The sequence below is a fragment of the Lytechinus variegatus genome, chromosome 1 (genome assembly GCF_018143015.1).
Source record: "Lytechinus variegatus isolate NC3 chromosome 1, Lvar_3.0, whole genome shotgun sequence".
Classification (NCBI taxonomy): Eukaryota; Metazoa; Echinodermata; class Echinoidea; order Temnopleuroida; family Toxopneustidae; genus Lytechinus; species Lytechinus variegatus.
Window position 1 is genome coordinate 78,028,657 of NC_054740.1, and position 27,993 is coordinate 78,056,649.

General features: G+C 36.3%; 1 protein-coding gene across 1 annotated transcript; it reads left to right on the top strand.

Moving 5' to 3' along the window:
- LOC121423991 (next to BRCA1 gene 1 protein-like) lies at nucleotides 1-27,992 on the top strand. The gene is made up of 19 exons (XM_041619553.1): nucleotides 1-268; nucleotides 9,713-9,775; nucleotides 10,404-10,422; nucleotides 11,064-11,188; nucleotides 11,621-11,899; nucleotides 12,562-12,733; nucleotides 14,397-14,469; nucleotides 15,830-16,015; nucleotides 16,460-16,714; nucleotides 17,000-17,132; nucleotides 17,696-17,968; nucleotides 18,238-18,481; nucleotides 19,039-19,245; nucleotides 19,709-19,851; nucleotides 21,056-21,628; nucleotides 21,907-22,002; nucleotides 23,627-23,766; nucleotides 24,363-24,459; nucleotides 25,230-27,992. Exons 1-19 carry the CDS (start codon nucleotides 173-175, stop codon nucleotides 25,413-25,415), a joined length of 3,360 nt encoding a protein of 1,119 aa, XP_041475487.1. The 5' UTR covers nucleotides 1-172; the 3' UTR covers nucleotides 25,416-27,992.
- The last annotated feature ends 1 nt before the right edge of the window (nucleotide 27,993 follows it).

Sequence of the window (27,993 nt, forward strand, 5' to 3'; positions counted from 1 at the left end):
TAAGTTACTCCTCGAAATGTCAACATAAACAACAGGCAATGGAAAAGGAATCTTGCGAAAAACAATAATGGATTGCTAAATTTGATCACAATATCCACCTATTTCTGCGCCGAGTGGGACAGTAATAGTTGAACGAGTGCATAAAGTGGAAGTTCAAGCTCAATTATTGAAAATGAATGAAAATATAGCCCTAGAAGTGAGATTTGGAGGAGAAACACAAATTTACAGCCCTGCTTACAAAACATCATGGCAGGATCTTCTCGCAATGGTGAGCAACTCAATTGACTTTTTACATGTAACTGTTAAAATGTCTGCATACACTGCACACTCACAGTCGCAGTTAAGTGGTCAGCCTACCTAGAAATATTATATAAGTTAAGGGGTGGTATTCTGATTTCATTTATCTTTAAAATATTTTATTTAATGTTTTAAAATGAAATTGATGATCTGATGAGATGTTTTTATATCTCCTTTCGGATAAGCATGTTAGTGTTACTATAGTCTTGAGGACGCAATGATGATGATTTTTTTAGATATGTCATCTATTTCTTCATCATTGACGTCTTGACACTCTCTCCATAGTGCCTTCAGCGAACGACCAAAACAAAGATGGATTCCCCCCAAAATCCATCCTTTTAAACCGAAGTGAATAGCATTCATTTAATTTTATTAATTCTTACACCTTCCTACGCCTAATGCGTAGGAAGGTTTTAAATATTACTATTTAAAATGTAAAAAAATGAAGATTTCTTACCTAACTGATGCCGCGTAGACCCCTCGTTCCACATGTAAACCACTCTAGGCGACACCGCAATACTTACCCGTGTTAAGAAACTGGGACTCCACTCACTCGCATTTGGGCCGCCCTAGCTTAGAACTAAGCTTTCTTTCCGTAAAAAAAAATTATTCTTATGATTAAATAAATATTAATTGATACATGAATACTGTTAAATCGGTACTCACCGGTTCTCTTCTTGAATATTCTGCCAATTTCCCACGATGTTGGCTACAATTCCGCGTTAAATTTTGTCGCCATAGAGAGCTGTTCATGCAACTTTATTTATAAATGGAGCGCCCTTTACGAGAGTTGTTAATGCCGCGGAGAAATCGTTAGGCATTTTGGCCTGTGTTCAAGGCGTAGCTGTTCTATTTTTTTATAAAATTATGTGTGAGATCGAAATCTCAGCGAGTAAACACTCTTCCAATATGGAAGAGTGTATACTCGCTGTGATATGATCCCGATAGGGAGGCGCAACACCCCCACCCACATGGGCGCAAACCCCAGGGCCGGGGGACATGTCCCCTCACCCAAAATAGTAGGGGGCACATTATGAAATGTCCCCCTACTATTTTTGGTCATTTCGTTCAAATTCGAAATGTATTTTGGAAGAGACGATCTTACTTTTGGCATGCCCCCTTTTTTTTGCTTGTTTGCTTGTCAAATTTCTTTTGGTCAAGATGACCTTCTTTAGAGGGTGATAAACCTTCTTTTTTTGTTTGTTTTTTCTTGTCAAATTTTCCAGCCCCTGGTCCCCCTACCTTTGGGGAGAGATTTCCGCCCTTGCAAGTAGACATACTCTTGATATTGTTTGCGAATCTGCACGGGCGTCGATCGAGGGCTGGGGATGAGGAAAAGCGGTGAGACGAGAAAAAAAATAGAACTTAGATGGGAAAAGGCGACAGAAAAAAAGTGAACGAAAGAAAAATTAATGGAAAATAAAAGGGAAGAGTAAATAGGGAGAAATGTGATGGGTAAAATAAATTATGGGAAAAGAGGACAGAAAAAAAGTGAACGAAAGAAAAATTAATGGAAAATAAAAGGGAGGAGAAAATAGGAGAAATGTGATGGGTAAACAAAATTATGGGGGAAAGATTCTGGACGCACTATTCATGTTTTATCATGAAAAGGATAAGTTATTTATCCGCGAGCAGACACTTTTTGATATTGTGATCTGAAACTGGATAATGATTTAAATAGAGAACAATCTGCGTATCTGAATTAACGTGTGTTTTAGATTTCGACCTAGAATTTGGGTATTCTAAGTAACTTTCTTATCATGAAAATCAATAAAGAGAGCGCAAAGCGCGAGCTAAAAATATATATGATATTACAAAGGGTGAATTTAAGCTCTGTAATGCAAACACTTTGTGGGAAAATTGTGAATTGTGATGGATCACAGTTAAAAAAGAGCTGATGTATTTTATTTTTATTACTTTGAGTTCTTACATAGGACCGGAACATGCTATGAGGGCATTATGTCATCATATGAAAATGATGACCATCTTCCTATTTCTCTCGCATGGGAGCGCGAAATGTGTTAATTTTATGGCCTGAAAACTGGACATTTAAAGCACTTTGTAATTATGCATAAGAGGCATTATATATCTATCAATGCGAGCAGAAATCGCGAGTCGATTTTTTTGATAAACTGTCATCAAATTAGTTTGATTTAGAATTAATATTGGGATATACATAACCGACTAATCCAAATGCTATAGCGTGCGGCGCTAGCTGATACGTTTTAACAATCTGACCTGAATAGGGAACTTTTTGAGAACTTTATGGAATACAGGAAAATAATACGTACCTGAAAATTCAAATTTTGCGAGCGCGCAGCGCAAGCAGAAAATGATAATGTTCAGATGATAACACAGACATTTTTACAGAGCACTTTTTAAAAATCAATTTGTAAATGAAACAAAATAATAAAAGTTCAATTTCCCAGCTGAAATATGTTTTGTATAATGACTTTAAAGTTTGATTTTTCAAGCTCCATATTGAGCAAGATATGCAAATACCCTAAAAGACAATAAGGCGCGAAGCGCGAGCGAAAATTTTTTATCCTAACAAATAGATTTAAAAAAAAATTATTTTCAGAGTCTTCCCCTAATGTTATTTCATTTAATCATGTTCCTCCTCTTATGTTTGCCTTTCTTCTTTTTTCCTCTCTTTTCCCTTCCTTTTCTTTTTTCCTTTCTTTTTTTTTCTTTTTTTGCTCCGCCAATAGGGGGGCCCGGGCCCCTCGGCCCCCCTGGATCCGCCTATGTTAGCGGTTGTAGGTATAAATCGCGCTCTAACGCTCTAAAACTGTGTTCTTTATCAAAAAGCTGTCTTTCATATTCATTTTGTTCGCAAAAGAATATAAAGTTAATTTCAATCATTGTATATAGTTATCCTGTTTATGATAAAAATACTTAGAAATTGGGTTAGGTTAGGGTTATCAAATTATCAGGGCAGAAAATATATATTTTTTTCTCATTTTGCGCGTCGAGCTGGCACTATTTGATCTGTGTTATTATGTTTTTGATGACATTCATTGTATTCACAGCAATAATTATTAAACATTGCGCACGCGCCGTGCGCCGCATGAATTATGTAGATCAGGTGAATAACTTACCGCTACACACGAGCAGTTGCACTATATATTCTATGTAATATAATATATAGAGCAACTGCCCATTTTTAATGGTCCATAATACACCCACTTTCTTCTTTTTTGGAACGAGTATGAATTTATCTACTGATATACTGAATGTACAATAAAAGTCATTATCATGTATTTCTTGGCATTTCATTTACTTTTTTACCATAATTATATCACACAGCTGCTCGCATAGGCCTACGCCGTCACAAATAACAAAACAAAATCTCACTTTTTTTCTTTTTTGGTGGGGGATGGATTTTCCATATGCATACGTACAATTTTTTCAAATTATTTTTTTCTGCTATTTTCATAATAAACTTTAAATGATTTCGCCTTTGCACTATTATTTTTTAAAGACAAAATTACATCATCATCATATCATCGTCACCAACTTCATTCTCATCTTTATCACCACTACCACCATCATTATTATCATCATCATCATCATCATCACCGCCACCATCACCACCACTATCATCTTCACCAAGATAATTTTCATCATCATTATCATCATTGCCATCATCGTCTTTTTTTCTTATTTTTTCTCCTTCCTGCTTTTTTTCCTTCCTATTTTCCTCTTTTTAGAGGGCACACCACCACGCCCCTTACTGGATATCCGCCTCTAACGTTTGTTGTTGTATATAAGTTGGCGGATGCCTCATGAAATGAAATAATATAAAATAAGGAAAGGGAAACTAATTAGAAAAAGGACTGAGGAGAAGAAAAAAGAAAGCCAAACAAAAACACAAAAAACAATATCAAAATTTTGTTGCAAAGTCTTCTACGTCAGTTTAATAATTATGTTTTCAATGAAATGAGAACATAAAAAAATGAAACAAGTAAGATGGGCTATACATCGTAGCAAAGAAATAGAGGGAAGCTCCGAGACAATAAAAAGGGTGAGAAAAAGAAAAGACTTTGAAATACTCACAACACGAGCATAATAAAAAAATATGGAATAAGCAAGGACAAGTAGCTGAGGGACACCCCCCCCCCTCTCTCTCTCTAGTTATTTATGTATCAAACTCGCATACACAAGAATTTCTTACTAATCAAAATATTGCGAGCAAAAAGCACGAGCTGACATTTTTTTAAATATTCAAACTGATAGAGAGACACATTTTAAACAATTCATGAATCATAATAATTATACAACTAGCTTACCAATCGAATCATTCGATTGCGACAAATGATCTGAGAATTAATGCTTTTAGGAATTCATTAAATTAAAGCAAAGTATCTCAACATTAAAATAATTAAGGCGGGCGCAAGGTATCAGCTAATACACCGATAATTTTTTTTTGGACATTTGAAGTATTTTCGGTAATCATGAAAAAGATTGATATTTCATGAAAGCTCAAATCCCGAAGAGCGGAATATTTTTATTAAATGACTTTTTCAAAAAATGTTCTGAGCCCCATTTAATATTTGATTATAAGTCGATGCATTAAAAGCTGAAAAAATAAAGTATTTTGTGTTCCTCTATCATAATTGTCTTTCTCTTTAACCCTGGTTCTTTTTTTTCTGGGGGGAAGCATTTTGGTTAAAAAAAGAGAGAAAAAAGATAATTGCTGGCTTGTGGACGCCCGGTGTGGACGGTGGTAGGGACACCCCCCCCCCGTAGTTACGCCAATATGGGACCAAATGATCCTAAATGTCCGAGGCGAAACTTGTGCAATCAAACGTTATTTCTGAATAAATTAAAGCTTGCGCTGTTCAACTTCAATCTCTTTCAGCTAAATTTGCGATGAACGCTGCGTTATGAAATATATAATTATCAACATCTGGCAAAAAGAATAACCGACCGATCACCTGACGAGAACGCGTATACGTGATCTGCATATCAGGTCCGATCGAGAGTCAGAAGTGAAGGACAACTGCCAAGAAAATCAGGAAAAAGTCGTCAAAATGTAAGTTCCCCTTCATTTCTTTCAATTTTTTGTTACTTATTGAAGCATAAATGTATCATTAAAGCAAAATTTCAACAAAAGCCTCAAATTTAGCTAGTACTTTTGTTGAAATTACAATAAATTTAGATCCACATAAATCTCTAACCCAATTTTAGCACTGATGTCGCCTATGAGGTCCATACATGTAATGTTTGGACCTCATTGGTACTAGGAGTGATGTAAACAACGGAAATACAATAGCGTCGACCCTTGAACCGCTTATGTATGACGTACTTCCGGAAAGCAATGCCGTCTCAACGAACAATTTAGAGATAAAAAATCTTATTTAACAAATATTAGAATTTATTTCGTGATCATAAATAATTTATATATATTGATATTATTTATGATCACGAAATAAATTCTAATATTTGTTAAATAAGATTTTTTATCTCTAAATTGTTCGTTGAGACGGCATTGCTTTCCGGAAGTACGTCATACATAAGCGGTTCAAGGGTCGACGCTATTGTATTTCCGTTGTTTACATGTGGAACGAGGGGTCTACGCGGCATCAGTTAGGTAAGAAATCTTCATTTTTTTACATTTTTAAATAGTAATATTTAAAACCTTCCTACGCATTAGGCGTAGGAAGGTGTAAGAATTAATAAAATTAAATGAATGCTATTCACTTCGGTTTAAAAGGATGGATTTTGGGGGGGAATCCATCCTTGTTTTGGTCGTTCGCTGAAGGCACTATGGAGAGAGTGTCAAGACGTCAATGATGAAGAAATAGATAACATATCTAAAAAAATCATCATCATTGCGTCCTCAAGACTAGTGTTACTATATGGTACTGCCCGGCGGTACTTCATACTTGTTAAAATAAAACTGTAAGTCAGTGTAGGCCTAATCTGTATATTTCCGTATAAGGTTAGGCAGGAAAAAAAACAACACTCAACACTCAGACAACAGTATTTCTACTTCTACTAAAATAAAAAAGAGGCATATCACAGACATTGCTCTAAACTTACCTCAACATTTCCTAAATAGTGAAAAATGAGGCTTATAATTTCCATAAAATGTGCCTGGAATTTTTGGAAATGCATGTTGCAATTGGTTCATCCCTATCTGCCTATGTAGGCTTTACTGTGTGGGCTAGTGCCTAAAAATACCGGTAGGCGTTATAAGGTCTTTATGCTGACTTAGACAGTTTGAGCCCCTTTTTAGAAGCCATGGAAACATGTCACATTGATAGATCAACTTGGCTGCCAGAAAATGTGAAGATGCTGCTAGTTTAACTAAGATTAAGTTTAACTAGATTTACTAGATAGACCTACATTGTTCACTGAAATATATAGAGAGAAAATTAGAGGCCATTTCACCAATTGACTTTTTGGACATATGTCTACAACACAAATCTAGTGCGATGGCATTGCCTACCCTAGATAAGATTTGAAATTTTATCTGCGATAAATTTTATCTGGCATTTGAAAGTCCTAACTATTAAGGTTCTAACGTTGAGAAAGATGATACACGACAGCACACGATCAATGCACAAGGTTATGATATGCAGGCGATTTGCAGTGTAATAGCCAGGAGGGTTCCTAGAGATTAAGTCATTCACTAACGTACTTACTCGGAACCATGGAGCCAGGGATTGCCCCAATATCTTCTTCCTCCATTAGCTTTGGACTCAGAGATCAGCAGAGAGATCCTGCACATAAAGTACATGTAGTATAATGTATTGTAAGATTGGTCAGTCAGAGTCTTAAGGTAATTCAGCAGAGATGACTAGGGCTCGAGTGAAGATGACCTTAACATGGATTTTCAGGAAAAAATTGAGGGCAAGTGTGGTAAAAGATTTCACAATGTCTGCAGGGAGGTCTTGGTTTGGGAGGAGAATTTAGCAGGGAGACTGACACTCATTCCCAAATCAGGCAGTGTCTTATAGTTCATAGTTCATTTATTTCTTCCTTTCACAAAAACATTTATACATGGTAGTTACAAAAAAAATGATAATGAAATAAATAGCAAGATAAAAATGGATTGTCAGCGTATAAACATACTTTGAGGTTGTTGACATTAAATCATACCCAGTAGGATTACGCATTACTTTCTGAAAGAAAGAGGAGACCTTGTTGGCATTCAATGTTAAAGTGACTCGCTGAGAATGTAGATGGCTACAAGAGGAGATGAAGCAAAGGGTGTCTTCATCACCATCTTTGCATTGCATAGCAGGCAGGATGTCTACACACACCTCGCCAGTAGGCCCCTAAAGAGTAAAAATCATTCACTGACATGTCCTTAATCTCCATGGAGCCAGGGATTGTGCCACTATCCTGTGCCTATACCGCAGTCAAACTTGAAATTTTCAGCTCCCCGAGATTTCTAATTTCCCTGTAAAAGATCTACGTTTTGTAGCCCTACAGAAATCATGTACCGTAAGTAACGGTGTATTAACCGCACCCGTGTATTAACCGCACCCCCAACTTTGGACTAAAAAAAAAAAAAAATACTTCTCACATTTACATGCATATTTGAGGTACGAAGAAACAAAAACTAAGTTTAAGATTTCAAAGTTAAGTATCCAAAGAGATTACCGGTATGCGGAAATCTGCTGTTCTTGATCAATTCATCTACAAATGTTAGAAAGAAAGAACGGTCCCGCCAATATTGGCCACTTACACACTCACTCACAGTCACAGTGTACACACACACAGAACTGCCATTTCATTGCAAACTACATACAGTAGCAGTCATGCCAATACATCTTATCAAATTATGATCTGTGTCTTTCCCAGCGTAGGAGGAAGAAACATTCACATTTCTTGCATCACAACCTCACAATCACTTTCAGAAATTTGATGTTTTAGCATGAATTTTGGATACGGGATTACAGGAAAGTTCAAGAAACAAAGAAATTGACATTTTTTTGCAGTTGTTTTTTACGGCTTCGTGCCGTCTCTCTCGTGCGTGGTTTACATGGTATCTTAGATCTTATGAAGAGCAAACAGGAAGGAAAAAAACGAGCTGGCGCGAAACGGAACTTTTAATAGCGCCAGCTTAAGTCGCACTAACCAAATTATAACGCAATCTCTAAGCTCACTCAACTCCCGCTCAGCGGTGACAAAATTTTACCGAGTATGCTTGGCGTCCCTTTTATTTAGCCAGGGAACTTCACTACTTTGAATTGAGAATAAAGTCAAAATTAGTGTCATGAAGGTGGGTGCGTTTGTTTTTGACAATATCTAATTAAGATCGTAATAATTACTTCCCATTACCCCGGCTCATACCCCTGTAAACGACATTACCTGGGCGGCTACGCCCGGCCACTTGATGTGTTGTGAACTGGCAGACATCGTACATGTACGGGAGGGGTTACGGCGGGCCGGCTCAAACCCGTCACCGTGTATAAACCGCACCCCCGACTTTTGCTTCTATCCCGCCGAGAAAAAGGTGCGGTTAATACACCGTTACTTACGGTAAATGGTTAGAACTTTATTTCCAACATTTATACAATATTGCTTATATTTTTAAACAAATATTCATTTAAAAAAACAGAAAAATATTATGAGAAGACAGGAAAAAACTTGCAGATGTTTACGTGGCCATCTTGTTCTCTTTGTTAGTAGCTTGCATGTAGCTACGAGACGAATATAGAGGCGGCAGATATCCGCTGCTGGCTCTATGAAGAGTAAGCACACGTTAGTGAATGATTATTACTTTCTAGGAGCCTCCTGGCTATGCACACCGTAGTTATTCTTACAATTAAAGAGTTCTAGCCCTCAATTATGTAAATGGGCTACAACTTCATCTTCCCCTGAGGCACTAATGTTTTTTTTTTGTTTTAATGAAAATTAATTGTTAAATTATGAAAAAAGATCATAAGAAGATTAGCAGTTACAGATGTTATTGTCGCCATCTTGTCGTCTTTGTTATTGTAGCCTATCTACGACATGCGTATAGTAGGCGGCAACATCATGAGCGGTGCTAGATAAAAAATGTGCGCATTGGCAAATAAATATCACATGTGAATCTCACCTCGATGATAAAATATCCCACATGCTAGGCCAGTTGAAGCGGGATTTAACATTGAGGTGAGATGATATTTATTGGCCAATGCACACATTTTTTTAGTGAATAATCATAGCACCCTCATTATATGCCATTCACTATTGGTGTTCCTCTCTAACTGACCAAAGTGACCAAGGGCCTTCTTTCCTTTCACAGGTCATACTTTTTTGTACTGAAGATTCATTGGATGTTCATGATAACTAACACCCATTAACAGTTTCTTGAAGTCCTTTCCTTTAAACTTCGTGGTTGTTTGAAGTGATCTATAGTTAACAGTTAAATCACATACATGTACTCATGCTGTATTGTTTATATTTCATGCAGCTCAAGTGTTCTTTCGATTTGGAAGATGTCTTTGCAACCTACATTGATGATGAGGAAGATGAGGTACATTATATTCTTGACAGTAGTTGTACTTGTTTCTAACTTTGTGGGCCATTTTCTTTCTTTAAAATGTTAAAATTGATGAAGTAAAATAAATGAATGATCTCCAATTAGAAGTGCAATCTACAGAGTGAATCCATGCTTGCTTTCACCACTTTTCAGTATTATTCAGTTTGAATGAAAAATCAGTAAAAGATGAACAAATCCATCATTGTTCAACTGGTTTAGTAGCATACAATTTATAAATCTATAGAGAGACCATGCTCAATGAACAGAATGGACCAATAAAATTACAGTAACCCCTTTTAAATTCCTACATGCACTGTACATTTGTGGCTGGATCTTTCCATTTGAATTTGTCATTAGGCTTGGGATAGAATGTATTAAATCAATGACTGAATTACATATATATATTCTAACATTATTTGTCAAGAGGGATTTGTTATAGTTGAGGTAAATGTATTATGTGTAGTGTACAAGTGTAGAAGAAATTGAAGAATGTGAAGTCATGCCCTCATTTGCACATGACTAATATATTCAATATTGTCATTATTTGTTCATCACCAACTTGTATTTTAATCTTAATTTCTAACCTTTGGTCTTGTTATCTTTTTTTGTTTATTATGTACAGATTGCCGTAGACACTGAAGGTAAGTGAATTATCAGTTAATGATACGATGAATTGTTTCTTCTGATTAAAAAACATTTTGTTTTGCTATCCATTGTGATTATTCTATTTTAGTTCTTTGTAAATTTTGAAGAAGTTAAGTTATAGGCTTTGCTTTTTTTAAAAATTGCTTTGCCATGTTGTCATCTGAACCTTACTTATTTAATGTATGTTTGTGTATAAAAAAAGTTCCAACTCACTTTGCTTCCTGTTTTGTGGGAATCATGTTAAGATGACACATAATATCTGTTTTCCAATAGTACCTGATATGATGTAAGACTGTATTAGGACTGAGTCATGTTGATAATCTCCCTGTCCAGATTATTATACTATTCAGTAACTAATATTCTGATGTATGAATGTGTGAAACTTTCCCATAAGATTGGCAATATGATTGATGGAAGTGGAATCTCCTTGATTGTAGCGTAACTACAATGAAGTAAGTAGTCCTGATCAAATAAGTGCCAAAAAAAGGTTCCTGGGTAAGGTTTATTAGTATAAAGTCAAAGATATATATGTATATATAGATATGTATATTTTGACATGGCTGCACATAATGTAATGTAATGTAGGTACATGTACATCTTTGATGATATAACCATCCTTCTTCCTGTATCCCAACAGAAGAATATGACCAGGCCAAAGCATTGGCTTCCAAGTGTCAGAACGTGCTTCGTCTTAGAGTCTACCCCAAGGACAAGAGACCCAGCTTGGACTCTATTCGAAAGGAAAACGCAAGTCCTCCTGAGGTAAGGTTTAGGTGTACTGTACATACATAAATATTGTGATATGCCAGAGTTCTCAATGTAAATTAGAATTTACCAACTTCCCCTTGCATTAGACTGACAAACATGTGTGGAACTACATACCAATTAAGCATGATTGTTCTGCCCAAACTTCACCAATTGTATCAGTACTGGGGAGTGCTTATAAAGCTATTTGTAAGTAACACATGCCAGGTGATTCTTTCTCATGCTAAGTAAAATTGACCTTGTTTAAATGACACAATAGAAGTGTACTTTCTAGAATTCTGATTAAATCTTGATTAACAAACTTTGCATTCAAAAGGTTGTTAAAAAGGAGTTTGTTTTAGGAATATTGAATTTCAACTTCAGTCAAAAGAAAAAGGATTTTCCATCACCTGTTAACATATTCTATGCTCTAAATACACTTCTTTACAGACAACAGAATCAGTGAAGAGGAAGAGAGCGCATACACCACCTCGGCCAGAGAAAGAAACGCCAAACACCAAACCAGGCCCTACCATCCCCAGTACCCCTCCCATCCCTGTGCCCCCACCACGCCCTAAAGTTCCACCTCGCCTGACCCGGACAAACTCGTTACCCTCCCACAAGCAGCCTCATGCTGTGAGGTCTTATGTGATGGAGGCAGTGGAGGAACTCAAACAGCTAAATGTATCCACCCCAGAGCAAAGTGACGGTCCTGATAAAGAAAGAGAGGTAGGATTCAAGCTTGAAGTTTTGATTGGATTGCATATTTGACAATTTTAAAAAGAGTTATATTGGGCCTAGATTTGAGCACTGGTTTCTCACAGCTACCGTAATAAGGCAAACACAAGTATAAAGAATATATGAAACTTGCAAATCAATCCACTGTGATGTTCCTTTTGCTGACTGCCTCTCTGCTTTTAGTGTTAAATTACCAGTAAATACACCACTGCATATGCAGAAATACTTGTAGTACATTAATTCTTCCATATCAATTATCGTTGCATGGTTGTTTGATAATTATATAAACAAGTTGTTTAAATGCAATTCAGGAAATATAATGCAAATCCTAAGTTTGTGAGTAGTAGATGAAAATGAAGCTGTGTTTTAATTATGGAGCTACGTTTGCTTGCATCTCTTTCTGCCTTGGACTCCAGGGCCCCGCTCGATACTCTCACTTAATCATAAGGATGTATTTTACACTTGATTTTTATTGATTATTTTATACAATCAAGCATTCATATCAACTGTCTGATCAATTATTAACCCACAGGAGTCGAAATTTTGATGGGTCCAACTAGACAATTTGAAAATAAGAATTCAAATTATTTTTTTTAATAAATGTATATTCTTATTACTATGGAATACACTTATCTGATGATTTGACTCTGCAGTTGATAGACCAGATAGTCAAAGGAGTGATCGATGGTCTTGGAAAACCTTACTTGGACAAGACCCAACCTTACCCTTGGGAGCCATCCCAGAGAATGGTTGGGACCGGGTCCCCGGTGTGCTCCACCCCTCCAACCAATGAGCAAGGGACCAAGCCCAAGAACAGAACACCAGGTGAGTTCATATTCATCATCAAACGTTTATAATATCACATTGAATATACTGTAGGATTTGCTGGTATTATAAACATTCTGAACACATTGTGATAAGTGTATTTTTTGTAATTGAGAAGAGGGTGAGATGTTTGGTGCTACAAAAGTGATAATGGCATACAAGTTATGGTCCATTTGTTAAATTTGTTCATTTGATTCTTCTGGACTCATAACATGTATGTCATTTTGATTATAATAATTGGAAATTGAGATTCAGATTTTATTTCATTGTTTGTATAAAACTATTGTGATCTATCATCTATTTAGAAAAAAAATGATTTGATACACAAAAATGGATTAAGAACATATATGTAGCCTACTTTTATTAAATTGATAAATATGAATTTAGATAATTGTATTGTAGTCGACCATGAAAAAATCATATTCCATAATGTAAATGGAACATTGTTAATTAGAAACATACATGTACACATTTTTCCATTAAATGCTATCCTTTTTTATACGCCCGTCTTGACGGGACATATGGTATCATGCTCGATGTCCGTCCGTCTGTCTGTCTGTCCGTTAACTTTTCCTTGTAAATGCAATAACTTCAGTTTGACTTAACCTAGGCTCATATAATTTGGTATGTAAAATACTAGCATGGATCCAAGGAAGCCTATTGATTTTGAGGTCTAAAGGTCAAAGGTCAAGGTCACAGTGACCTATTTTCATTGTACCCTTCTGCAGTCCTTGTAAACGCGATAACCTCAGTTTAACTTAACCTAGGCTCATATAATTTGGTATGTATAATACTAGCATGGATCTAAGGAAACCTATTGATTTTGAGGTTCAAAGGTCAAGGTCACAGTGACCTATTTTTATTGTAACCTTCTGCAGTCCTTGTAAACGCGATAACTTCAGTTTAACTTAACCTAGTCTCATAAAATTTGGTATGTATAATACTAGCATGAATCAAAGGGAGCCTATTGATTTTGAGGTCAAAAGGTCAAAGGTCAAGGTCACAGTGACCTATTTTCATTGTACCCTTCTGCAGTCCTTGTAAACGCGATAACTTCAGTTAACTTAACCTAGGCTCATATAATTTGGTGTGTATGATACTAGCATGGATCCCAGAAAGCCTATTGATTTTGAGGTCAAAAGGTCAAAGGTCAAGTTCACAGTGACTTATTTTTATTGTATCCTTCTGCAGTCCTTGTAAACGTGATAACTCTGGTTGAACTTAACCTCTAGGCTCATATAATTTGATGTGTATAATACTAGCATTGATCCCAGGAAACCTATTGATTTTGAGGTCAAAAGGTCAAAGGTCAAGATCACAGTGACATGTTTTCATCTTATCCTTTTGAAGTCCTTGTTAATGCGATAACTTTAGTTCAACTTAACCTAGGCTCATGAAATTTGGTGTGAATGATACTAGCATAGATCCTAGCAATTCTATCGATTTTGAGGTCAGAAGGTCAAAGGTGAAGTCGCCATCTTCCACTTTTCTTGCTTGACCAATAGCTCCAATTTCCTTGTTAGAGACGGGCGTATTATATGCTCGCCTTAGCGACACTCTTGTTTCCAATAATGTAGGTGAATTTGGTTTAATTACGCTCATTTTTGTCAATTTTATTCTTTAACTTTATCAAATCTGTCTTTCTTTTTAATCTCTCTTGTAGCTAAGCTAGTACATGCAGGTGTAAAATGTGACAAGTGTGATTGTGTTATCTCTGGCATCAGATACAAATGTGGGTGAGTATAAGCAAGCCTCCTAAGAAATTGAAATATTTATTTCTCATATGTTATAGGTTTTCAACATAAAACAAATAAGAGTTTGCAAGCTGAAACATTTTAATTGTGTTCAAATAGAAGACTAAATGGTAAACCAAAATAGGTGAACATAGAATACTGAAGTTGCTGAGAATACAGCAATTATGTGTGTGTGTGTAATTGAGTGTCAGACATGTGTCAATCAGATATGATTATTTATGTCTGGGACCGACCTTTAACATCACCATCCGAAAGGCTTGACCAAAGCTGGAACCTCTACATCAATTTATTACTTCCTCACAGGCGCACACCACAATGCCAAACATGAAGGTGTTATGGTAGAATTCTTTGAAGACCAGCATAATTCATTAAAGTTTCAACTAGGGTTTGTACCTGCAAATGAATCATAACAATGTTCACTGAGAAATGTGACAAAAGATTTGGACCTTCTTTTAGATTTATCTGGTCAAGTTAAATATTTGATGATCTTCTATAAACAATGATTTATGACAAAATTTAATCAAGCGTACAAACATATATGGAACTTGTGAGGATCAAATACCATGAAAGACTATGGCCCGTATTCTGAAGTCAGGTTTAACTTAGACCATGGTCTAACTCTGTGCTAAAATTATGGCAATTCAAAAGTGTCAATTTTTTCATGTTTCTTCTGTTTAATGTGATCTTTCCTGATTCATCGATGGTGAAGGCAATCATCTACTTATACTTCCTAGACAGTTACGAATGATTTGAGAGCCAAATGAGCTGAAATATTATATCTCTACTGTTATGATTTATGTAACAATTGGCTGTCCATACTTAAAGAGAAATTCCAGTAGTTGCAGTAAACACTGATTTTATGAGAAAGTCTGTAAAACTAGGCTTAATTGTCAGTATATCATCGAGGATCTAGATCTGGTACAGTTACATTAACTGAACTTTGTGAAATCTTGAAATCTACGCTGAGAAATGTTCACGCCGAAGATCCCCAACACAGATAAGCGCACGTGGGACAATGTATAATTATTGCTTTGGGCGTCGGGCCCGACGCCCTATCCGATTCCTGTGCTTATTTGCTGATTTCTCAGCAATTACACAATTTCTTCCAGAATCCTTTGGCACATGCGTTTTATTTATACAAACAGACACTTTGGTGGTCATTTCATTGGATTCTGTACGAACTCATTTTGATAGCGTTACCAAAACTAGCATTTACCTTTAAACCACAACTTTAAACCTGGGTTTAAGTTAAACCCGACTTCAGAATACGGGCCTCTGAGTTTACACCCTTAATACATTTATACCAATTTCATATTGTGGATTTTATATCCTTCCGTTTCAGCCATTGCCTGAACTTTGACCTATGTGAAGAGTGTGAAGCTCTGCCTGGCGTGCATGATGTTAACCATGTGTTCCTGAAGCTCAAACGACCAGCATATCGTATTGGAATGAAGTCTGATGGAAGGGTTGCTCCTATCTTCAAACATCCTATCTATGCTGATGATGACACACCTGTCTGGGAATACAAGTCAGTTGGATTCCAATGCTTACAAATTAATACTGTAGCATTTTAGTTAAATCCAACAGACCCCCCCCCCCAAAAAAAAAAAATTCCCCAAAAGAATGCCCTCCAAACTGTAATTAGTTTAATTCTGAATTCAATCTGTTTTAGATTGTGGGACATGTTTTTCATCCAATATACCGATAATTTTATTCAATGACCATGAATTAAAAATCAGACTTTCATAGTCATACTGTACATGCATTTTGTTGTACTAATTAGCATGATTTTTGTTACTAGTCTTTAGGAAAGTTATTGAATGATAGTGATATTCACCATTAGAAGTCATAATTATTTGTACCTGTGTGTTCAAATAAATTTCTGCTTTAACTTGAGATAAAACTTGGAACTGGCTTTAGAATTTGAAATATGACTGATTTTCCTTTTGATTTTTTTGTTGTTTCTACTTAGGATCAAGAAATTTGAGGAGAAGATGGCCAGGAAAGCTGCTCGGGCAGAGCTCAAGCGAAAATACCGAGAGGAGAAGCGCCGTGTCAGGGTCGAGTGTCACAGCCAGGTATCACCAACTAAGAGAGAGAGGATAGAGAAGATGGCTGAGAAACAGGCCGAGCAGATCGTGGTTGCTGCAAGTGTGGCTGCCTCCCCTACAACCTCTACCACTTCAGCAGCAGATTCCACCTCTGAAACAACTCCTCTGCTTGCACTGTAAGTTATTCTTAAAACTCCTTGTGTTGTCATCCTTTAATTATATGGAGATTTATTGATCACTAGTAATCAAATACCTTGTAGGAGGGAGTTTCAGTATCAAGAGGTTGAGTGATACAAGTCTTGATGGGTAATTACTCTCAAGAAAAAGATTATACTTGTCCTATGCACACAATGTAAAACAATTTATGTCTTTTGAAATAGATCATTGATATTAAGATTATGTCAGGAGAATTTGTTTTGTTAGGATTAACAATTAGTTCTACATCTTTATGATTTACACAGGACCAAGTTTGATGCTGCCTTTGTTAGTGATGGTAACTTGCCGGATGAGACCCATCTTCAACCCATGACTAAGTTTGTCAAGAGCTGGATCATGGTCAACAATGGTAGTGTGCAGTGGAACTCAGATACAAAGGTAAGAAATGATATACAACAGACCACAGGCTCTTTCACGCAAAACACTGTCCAGGCCTTTAAAAAAATCTGATTGAAATGAATGAGTCGTGTTCTATTTGGTGAAGTAGTTCTTGCCAAACATGTAGTCACCAGAAGAGTAACTTGAACAGTTTTTAAGCAATCACTCTGGGAGTGATTTGATAAATATGGGATCTGATTACTAAGGCCTGTACCACAAAGCTTCACCATTGATCATAGGATCGATTTTAACTCTGGCTTGCATTGATGATCATGTGCAGTCATACATAAAAAGGTTTAATGGTTAGACTGTGTGAAGCTTTGCTAGTTGTAGAATAGATTGGTATGGAGTGATTAGAGACATCCATGTATGGTAAATAAAAGAAGAGTTTATTGCTTGTCAGCCATTTATTAATTGAATTGAAATGTCAATTGCACTAAAACAACAAATATCTCACTCCTATTACGCCAGGAGAGGAAGGACTAATCTACTAATCTAATGAAATTTGTGTAGAATCTTCTAAAATTGTAATTGACCATTTTGAATCAAATGTTTGATTTCAGTTGAAGTACCTGTGGGGTAACATCAAAGTCCTTTCCCCTGACCCAATGATCATCCCACTCCTGTTACCGGGAGAGGAAGGACCCATCTGTGTGGACTTTGAAGCACCTGCCAAACCAGGCCACTATCAGAGTCACTGGAGACTTACACAGAAGGGGGAACAGTTTGGCCATCGTGTCTGGTGCAATATTATTGTGGATAAGGCTGAAATCTTGGAGCCTAAGTGTGAGAGCAAGAAAACTGTGCAGGAGGAGCTGATTATACCAAAAGTCAAGGTTAGTCATGTCAGTGGTTATAAACATGTGGTCCTATTCAAGATTCTTAAACACAACTATAGCTAAATCCAATTGGCCAACTAGCAGTTAGGTCTAATTTTTGTTTTTGTCCAATTTTACTTGTTTGTGTACTTGCATGTGCTTGGTATCATTTTGTCCAATTGATGTTTCTCATGACAAATTGCCATTTTGTCAAATATGATTAACTTTGCAATTTGGGACAAAGTTGTTATCATTCCATGTTATCTACTTCTAATGCTTTCCCTTAGGAGAATGATGGAGTCCAGACTGAGTCCAGTGAGAATACAGCATCTAGTGCTGTGGCCCACCTCCAGAGTGACCAATCAGATAACGGCTCTCCGACCAGGATGGTATCATCCTCTGATGTTCTTACTGCCCATGATGTCCTCTCGTTTGAACTGCTCAGTATCCATGATGACCAGGATGCAGACAAGGAAGTTGCTGGCGTGAACAGTCCTGCTGCCACTACTACGCCTAACAATACTCCAATAGGTAAGGAGAGAATCATTTCAGATCCTCTGTTGTAATTAATGCTCATACGAGAAGCAGGAACTAGGAAACAGGAATCGTGCCTCACTTGTGTATTAGAATTACCTACCCTTCTTTTAGAGTGAGCTTTCCCCCATTGTTTTTCAGAAAATTAAAAGAAATCAACCCCTTTTCTTTTCACCCTTGGAGTTACAGGACCCTTTCCCAGTTAATAGAATTTTCTTTCTATTATTTTTTTATTGATTTAATTGGTTTTTGGATCAATTCTAAGATTTAATCTTACCTGGAGTTGTTCAAATGCAATGTTTTGGAGAAGAATGATTTTTTAAAACTGTTTTCCTCAAGAGTTTATGTGGAATTAAACAAATCAAAAGCAAGGAAATTGTGGTGCCTTGAGAATTGAGATATGAAGTGACCATTTATTTGTAAATCGGTAAACTGGAGTAGTGAGAGGACATACAGATCAATGCCTTACCATAGTACACTGGCTCAGCTAAAGGTTTACCATCAGAGTTGTCCCAACTCCTCAAAACTTACCCATTGTATTTTCCTCTTTACAGTTGGACTGACCCCCTGTATCTCACCAATCCCTCAGCTGGATGAGAAGCTCCTATGCCGTAGGGTATCTGAACACAGCGACCTTGAGATTATCCATCGTGAAGACATCCCAGAGATCATTGAAACCCAGGATACAGTCAAAGATGGACCAACCATGGAGATAGCTCAGGATGGTGTTCCAGTAGCATCCTCTTTCTCTGATAATGAAGGTATACAAACACATGTATCCAGTCAATAGTAACAGTTATATCATGTATGATGTGGATTCTAATCAAATGATTGGTTGATAGCATCTACGTGACCAGGCCTTGAATGCACTTTTCTGCCTTGAATGCACTTTTACTTATGACTGTTGATTACTGGTCATAAGTTAAGTACTATGCCTGTTCATGCTGGATATTGTGATTTATCTTTAAAAACAAAAAGGATTCTCATCATCACTTTATAAAAGAAATTTATCTTTTTGTTTTTCTTTTGAGAATGTTTATGTAATGACTTTGATTGCAACAAAGAATTCAATCCAATGAAATATCACAACTGTCCTCAGTTACAACGAGCTTGATACATTATTAAGTTTGTGTGTATCTACTGCATGAAAAAGTTTAAATAGGCATTAATTTTCCATGATTGTTCGTTGCCTTTATTGTATTCAATGTTTGTCCTTTTTTTCAGATGAGGTTGAGAGTATCTGTAGTTCGTCTGATAGTGACATGCTTGATGACTACTGCGTGGTACCTCTACCAGATTGCTTTGATCCTTCTAAACCTTTGGATAAGTCCATGATTCTCTCTAGGACATCCATGTCTTCATCATTGGTAGGTAACTCTACATAAAGAATGCTAGTCAGCTTGGTCTATTGCTGATTGGTTTACACCCGCTTTGTCAACTTTCCATTTGGTCTCATCACACATGGTTAATCCTAGCTTGTCTACAACCAGTTCTTTAACTAGCCATTAGGTCAAATTGCAATTTAGACCATTTGTCATTCGGTCGAATTTATTGGCTTTACGCATTTTGTCCAATATCCACTTGTCTACACCTCTTAGGATATATGTTTAGATGAACTGTATGTGAAACAAATTTCATGTGAAAAAGTAAAAATGAAGGGGAATTTAGACCATCCAGGAATCTAAATGAGAATTTAACCAAGTGGATATTGGACCAAGTATAGTGTAGACCAAATGGTGATTAGAACACATTGGTAGTAGATCAATTGGGTTTAGTCCTATCTAAAAGGTCAACCAAGTGAATATAAATCTTCACTGAGATGACACGATACTTGCTCCTCTTTTTATTTTTGAAATACATACAGTTGTGCTTAAAAGTTGTGCTCAAAAGTGAACCCCACCAAAAATGCACTCCTTCATTCTGAGTGTTGAATGGAGATAACAACACTACAATATTCAGCAAGCCCAGAGAAACAAACTTTATTGAATGTAATAGTGTATCACCTGACTTCACAATTAAATATAAAAAACATGGTAGAACTTGAACACTTTTCTGGTGGGGTTCAGTAAATTTTGAGTACCACTGTAGGTTCATACGTGGAATGTTTGAAGTTGGGTTTTGTTTTATCCATATAATGTTCAGATTTTCCATTGGAGCAATTTTAGCGAAAGCAGTTGTCATGGAATCATCAATGTTTTCCCCATGCAGCCTCTCTTCATATTATGTAAGGACTAGATAAGGGAGGACTATGAAGATGGGAGGTAGCACTTTACCCCTTAATGATAGAACCTTGATAGAATATCTTTCACCTGTTTCATGAATCTTTTGTAATGAATATGGAATGTTGCTTATGATTTGCATGTTTACACTTGTTGAAGTCTTCAACATAGTTGGTTGCAATCATTGTTTATTTTTTATACAGGTTAATAATGGACGTTCTTGATGATTGAAGTGGAATGTTTTGCATTCATTGCATTGGATGTGCAAAATCAGCATTTAGTTTAGGTTACATTAGGTTATTGTGATAATATTTGGAATTCTTAAATGTCTTTCCGATTAATTTAACCCCAGACCTCTAGCATTCTAGCACCAAGTGCTGAGAGCGCACCCCTGGTCAGGTTACCTAGTTATGAAGAGAGCCAAGCAGAGATTGAAAGCACCTCCACTTCTGAAGTTCCCTCCACATCGGAAAGTTCATCCATGTCTCCAAAAGCATCCACTCCCATCATCATAGAGGAAGAAGTTCCTCAGTTTGCAGCAGCTGCTGCTGCCCCTGAAGACACTGCAACTCCATCTGCTGAGCAAGACTGTGGAAAGACAGAAGAGATCATCCAGATGGAAAAGGTCCAAGCAGAAGACTCTATCAATGCTGAACCTTCCGTAGATGCCATGCTAAGCACTTCAAACCCTGCTCTGGAGATCACCCCGCTCATCCCGTTAGTGGCTGCTACCCCTGTTCAGAAGCAGCAGGTCAGTGATGCTACCATCCCGTCCCCCAAGCCGACCACACCCAGCCAGGAGACAGTCACAGTTGCACCCATGCCGGAGATCACTCTCCTGGCCAGTCCAGTACCGACCCAGTCTGAGGAGGCTGTGCTGATCAACCCAGAAGGGAGTGTCATTTACGCCACAAGACAGCGTGAGGTAAGAATGAATATATTACACATTTAAATAAACCTTACACAGAAACTTGCCACCTGGGTGAAATCAACCACCCAATTAATTCATTGACAGTGCTCCCTGTCGTTTCTTACACACATTGTAAATCTTAAACACCGCCAGCTTTGGGCGTGAAGCTCTCTGAATGTAGTATTCTATTAAGAAATGTCAGAATCTTTAACTTTAGTAGGAAAAAGACGTAAGAAGTGGTACATGTTTGTACAAATCTCGGTGATAAATTATCACATATCTTTTTGTCACAGGTTGTGAGAGAGTCTCGTACAACCCCTGCTGTTGGTGGTGCTGAAGGGACCAACCTTGACTTGATTGAAACAACTGTCCAACCTCAAGAAACAAAGGTCAGTATTGGAACACAATGACCTGGTGAGAATTTCATGAAAAGCTCTGTCAGTGACATTCACTGATTAATTTGGTCTTAGCCAATGAGATTCAATGGCTTGCAGTGAGCTTATATTATCTGCTGGTGAATATCACTGACAAAACTTTTCATGAAATGCCCCACTATATTCACAAAGGTAAAGGGCTTTGTCACATTGTTCTGTTCAAGCCTTGCGTTTGACTATTTTTTCTACCCGCTGGTCACCCACATTGACAGTATACAAATAGCGAATAGGCAGGAGTGCGATGGTGCGAGATTTGGCATGAGGTGAAAGAAAGATGCTCTATTCAACGAGGCATTGAATGCGAAATCTCGCACCATTGCACAAATAAGAATATTCGCTATTTATGTTGTACAACGCCTCGAAATCTAGTGAAAATATGAATAAACAAGACTTTTTCCCTGCAGTAATCTATGAAAAGGGAGCAAAAATATTGAAAGCGAAAAGCAATTCCCACAAGCCGGACCCACAAGCACACACAGAATTGCGCATTTAGCCAGCGAGCTATACGCGCATTGTCAAATTAATCAATGAAATCGCATTGTGACGTTACCTAAAGCCGTGCAACGGTACATTTTGGATGGTACGTCTTGTGTGCAACGGTACGAATGTGTGACGTTCATCCTCCCATTTGCTCGCGTATAACAAGCTGAGTAGGCGTTGTACAATATCTCACATGCAGTTGCCTTCTCAAGCGCACACAAGTCTAATTTGCATCCAAAAAAATTTTGAACACGCTTAAAACTTTGTCGAAGATGTTGCAGAGTTTTGAGTGATTGCCTGCATCTCACCCTCATGGCTTGCACAGAACGATGTGACAGAGCCTTAAATTAGGTATCTTTACCTTAACCAGCTTTGTCACATGGGGATTTCACACTGGCTTTTCTGATCCCTCATGTTTTAGTCTAGGACACAGAAAATGGAGGATTAAAAGCAAGAAAAATTCTGAGTGGGATTCCTACTGAAAGTACTGAAAAGTTATTCAGAATTTTGTCAATTGCCTCAAGAGATTGACTTTGAAGCTGGCAAAGAAATTCAATCCCATTGGCCACTGTAAGAAAGGAATAAGATATATGACTGATGAAAAGTGTTTGAATCTGTCCTTGAATCATATTCTGAGGACAACTCTATTTTTTTTATATATTAGTAGGCCCTGATATATGAGATAATGGAGAATAATGGTCAATGTAATGAAGCCCACAGTGTAGGAAAGTGGAATGTAAATTATTCACAGTTAGCAATAATATCAAGATGGAGTCTTTGATATAAAGTTCAATGGTTATCCTATCATGGTCAGGTGTTACATGGCTAAAGCAAGTCAGATTTGTAAAATAATGAATACTTCCTGGAAACTGGGCAACAGTAAGATTTGTGGAAAATCTGCAATATGAATAAGCACATGTGGGTATGTGTAATATTATATAATGGAGAAAAAGATCCATTGATTACTCATTTTCTATCAGAATAATTGGGCATTTATTATTTGTTCATATATCCAAACACTCCATATTCATACTTTTGTTGGATTATTTTGAGAGTTTATTTTGTAATCATTACTTGAATGCACCTTCAATGTTCATAGGTCCAAGAACCTGAGAGGCATGAGGATCATGATGATGAGTTCCACGATGCTCAAGATGTACCAACCCAGCAGATGAATACCCAATATAACAACACCTACAATGATGTCCAACTTGAAACTGACCCAGTTGATCTCCTAGGGTAAGTCTCTTTCAAGGGCTCATGACTCCAGACATACCCCAGGCATTATTGTTTACACTCTGCTTGTTCACATAATATGGGAAATATAAACATTCTGGTTCCATATTCCATTCAGTCTATATTCTGGTTCCATATTCCATTCAGCCTATGGCCTCATGGAATATGGAACCAGAACGTAGATATCTTCGTATTTTGTAAGAACAAGCAAGGTGTAACGATTTTATCTCTTTAAGTGTATCCTTATATTATTGCAGAATAGGGAAAATTAATAGAATAGTACTTGTAAAAAATGGCTAAACCCTGCATTTTTAGAGTAATTTTGGAAAAAAACTTACCACCCCCCAAATTTTTTTTTATCACATCTACATCTCGGCCTATTCCCATATATAAACTGGATGATTTCAAATTTCCAGAACCCTGAAAGCAATGTATTAAAAGACAATTTCAAATGTCTTTCAAAAAGCTGTTTTCTTGGTTCTTGGCAAGTTATGCTATTGATTATGTGTATCATGATATACTTATATGTGCTATTTTTGCATGTTGTTGTTTGAATAAGACATTCATGAAAACAATTCTGATTATCTTGTCAATGGCAGGTACACTGCAGCACGAGCAGTAGAAGTAGCAGGTAGTGTTGTTAGACAAGCCTTTGATACAGCTGCTAGCTCTGTGAATGCTCTTCTAAGACCACAGGTAAGATTCTTTTTAAAAGAAAGATTCACAAACATCCTTTTTCCATACTTTCACCTCATATTTGAAAAAATAGTTCAATTTGTATTCTTTTTCAAAATAAAAACATAACTTTTCACATCATAATGTAATAAGATCAATTCAAACACTGTTTTCCAGCAAACATTTGAAGATTAATTGAATTAGGTAATGTAAGGAGAAAGTTGTGAACTATGAAAGGACTCGAACTGATTCTTCTCAATTCTCAGAGATGAAATGATGAGGGATTGGAAAAATAAAAGAAATCAAGAATGAAAGAGGGGAATAGTGATAAAAAGGAGATTAGTAAGAGGGTTAGACTGTTTGGGGAAGGATTCCATGCATAAATTAATCAGTTTTTTGTAGGTGGGTGTTTTGTAGGCCAAGACTCACCAATATTAATGGGGACATAGTCTTTGGTTGTTTACTTGGTTTTGCTTACAGGTCTTGTTCAACCCATAGAATGGAATTTGCTTTTATGACCTACATGTACAGGCCTGTTGATGCTCTGTTAATTCCACCTATGGTATCATATGGTATAGTCATTATCTAACTTATTCTAGTTAATGATGCCTGAAGTAATTTGAAGATTCTCTATGCTGGGGCAACTGATTTAGCTGCCCCTACCCCTCCCAGAACCTCTATTACAGGTACTTCAATGCTGTTCTCAAAATGCTGAGTCATCAAAGTATAATTGTTTCAATGAAAACTATAATTTCTCACCTTAAAGCATCATTTTGCCTTTCATTTGACAGCCCATCCCGATGCCTGCCCCATACGAACCACCAAGCCTCTCACCTATGGACCAGCTGATTGAGATGGGCTTCGGCAACAGGACCAAGAACCAGGAACTACTAGAGAAGCATAATGATGATGTGTCAAGGTGTGTCCAGGATCTCCTTCAAGCAGAGGACAATAATTGGTCTGATACCAGACACTAGGACCTAGACCTTTCTCCTCCAAGTCCATGAGTGGTCAAATATTGGTATCAAGGTCCTAGAGTAAAACCTACATTTCTTATTGATTGAATTAAATTTACTGGAATTTATTCTGATATAAATGAAAAGTTACTACTGTGCATTGTAGAAATACCTTGTCTTTTCCATGTTAACTTTATTTACTCATATAGGCCTGCCTGTAGATGTGCTGCAAAGAGGGTTTAAATGTCTAAATTTGTATGGCTTTTGTATGGGGATAAGGGTATATGTGTTGAAGTGCAGATAGTAAAATTCGTTCATCATGTGTGAAAAAAAAAAAAATTAATTTGTGAAAATTTGTGCGAATATGCCAATTTTATTTCTCCCTTTTCCATTCAAGGTTGAGTTTCAACTTTCATATACTGTTAAGACTGGCTGCGTTCCTTATTTCTTCCTAATAAGTTATGAATCATGATTATGTAGTGTGATGCAAACATCATTCATAGATCATACATGTATATTTTTTCTGTATGAAGTGGTTGATATTGGATTTTGTCCTTTTGTAATGACTGGATTTTGGGCATATTGCCTTGTCAATTGAGGAATCTTTTTAAGATCATGACGTCTATTCAGTAATAAGGCAACCAAGGATCCAGGTGATATAAAATTGATGTTCATGTAATTTTCCTGTTTGATAATGAATGTGTGAAATTTGCAATTTCGTTTTAGAGCATTCATAGATGTAGTTGCTCAGTATTGTGTCAGTTTCTGCATTCAGAATTTATTGATTTATGATACTTGTATGTGGTTCATTAAACAAAATCATTTATTTTCTTCCATTTCAATTTTCCTCATCTTTTCTCATTCAAATCTGTTACAGCATACCAAAATAGAAATATGCACAAACTTGTATACAATATCCTTAGAGACCACAACTTGTGATGGGATAAGTCTGTAACACTTGCACTTAACATTTACTATTATTTATAGGGCTATGAAAAGAAAATAACTTTATCTATTGTAAAACAACATATATTTGTTAATTTGTCTTTTTAGATTTATTTTTGATGACTTATCTTTTTAAGAGATACACAGCTATCTCTCATTTTTTTTCTCTATCGTGTATTATGTAATAATTGTAAATATTTAAGATATTATTCTCATATGGAGTAGAGCTGAAATTATATAAGAAATGTACTGTATTATAAATTGTAGATAAAAAGATTGATTTATGATGAAGATCGTTTGACTCTTCTGTTAAGATAAGCTCTGTCATGTAAAAAGTAAATTATTAGGCTTTTGAGTCATTTTCATTTAGATATTGACAAAAAAAAGTTTTGAAGGAATATCAAGTGTATGTGTAACATTGTCTTCTTTTCCACATTAAAAGCTTTATAAATATGTACTTATTAACTTAATACACTGTTATTAAGGCAGATACCCTCTTGTACACGAATTATGTTTATCCATCCAATGCAATTTGACTGCATGTACGTCATTTGAATTAGATATTCATTATTAGATATTTTTCCCCTGTAATATCATTATTATTACTTACTACTTATACTGTACTTTTCCCATGAGGCCCAAATCGCTTGCAATGAAATAATTCAATAATTAACTATATTCAAGTTTCTATTTGAAAGGTTAAAAGATTTTTTTATTATTTTTTTTATGTTTTAGTATTGTCCTGTAGTAAGCAAATATACTAGAGACTGTCTGTACCAGCTAGGGGACGCTCCCAAACTAACATGCATGCCCCATCCATTACTAGCAATGGCACATAAATATTTCATGCTCACTGAATGCACTTTCGTTGCATTGCCTGCCAATGCTATGTAATTTAGTCTTAGTAATGTCATGAAAAACAATGAGATGTGTTTTATTGTTCCCACATGCACAGATGGATTATACTGGGTAAGGAAATCTTTTCTTTTGTTTCAGATAGGTTTACAGGAAGGTTCTTGTATAGTCACTGAAATCTTGAAAAGATTGTGAAACTAAAAACTTGCAGTACGTGTATATATCCAAACAACAATAAGTAGGTTTATCTAATATTCCATTGTTAGATCTATTGTATGTTATTCCTTTGTATAGTAGAAATTTGGCTTTGTGATTCACTGTGAGATTATTTGCCAGTGTAGTTTAATTAGAGGTAGTAAGATTATGATACAGAAAAAAATATAACTAAACAAGATTCTACACTATCCTGGCAGGAAAACATAATCTAAAAGGGAAAACTTGCTTGAATTCTTATGGAAAAAGATTGAAAAGTGTTTGTATCACTAATGATGATGAAGTGAAGTAATACTTAAATGCCTGTGTATGGATGGGTTTTTTTCAGAGTTTTATTTGTGGACAAGGAATAATAATAATGCAGCTTGTGAATCAAGTGTGATTCATCATGTATTTGACATGTTTTATTTTAAATTAATTATTTTAGGAAGATGCGATTGCTGTAGAATGAATGCATGAAGAGGGTGTGCGTGATAAAAGAGAGAGAGAGAAAGAAATAACGATGTGAAATATCATCTTGAAGTATGAATTATTATGTGAAATTAATTGAAGGTGGAGTATATTCAAATAAAGATGTATATTGAAT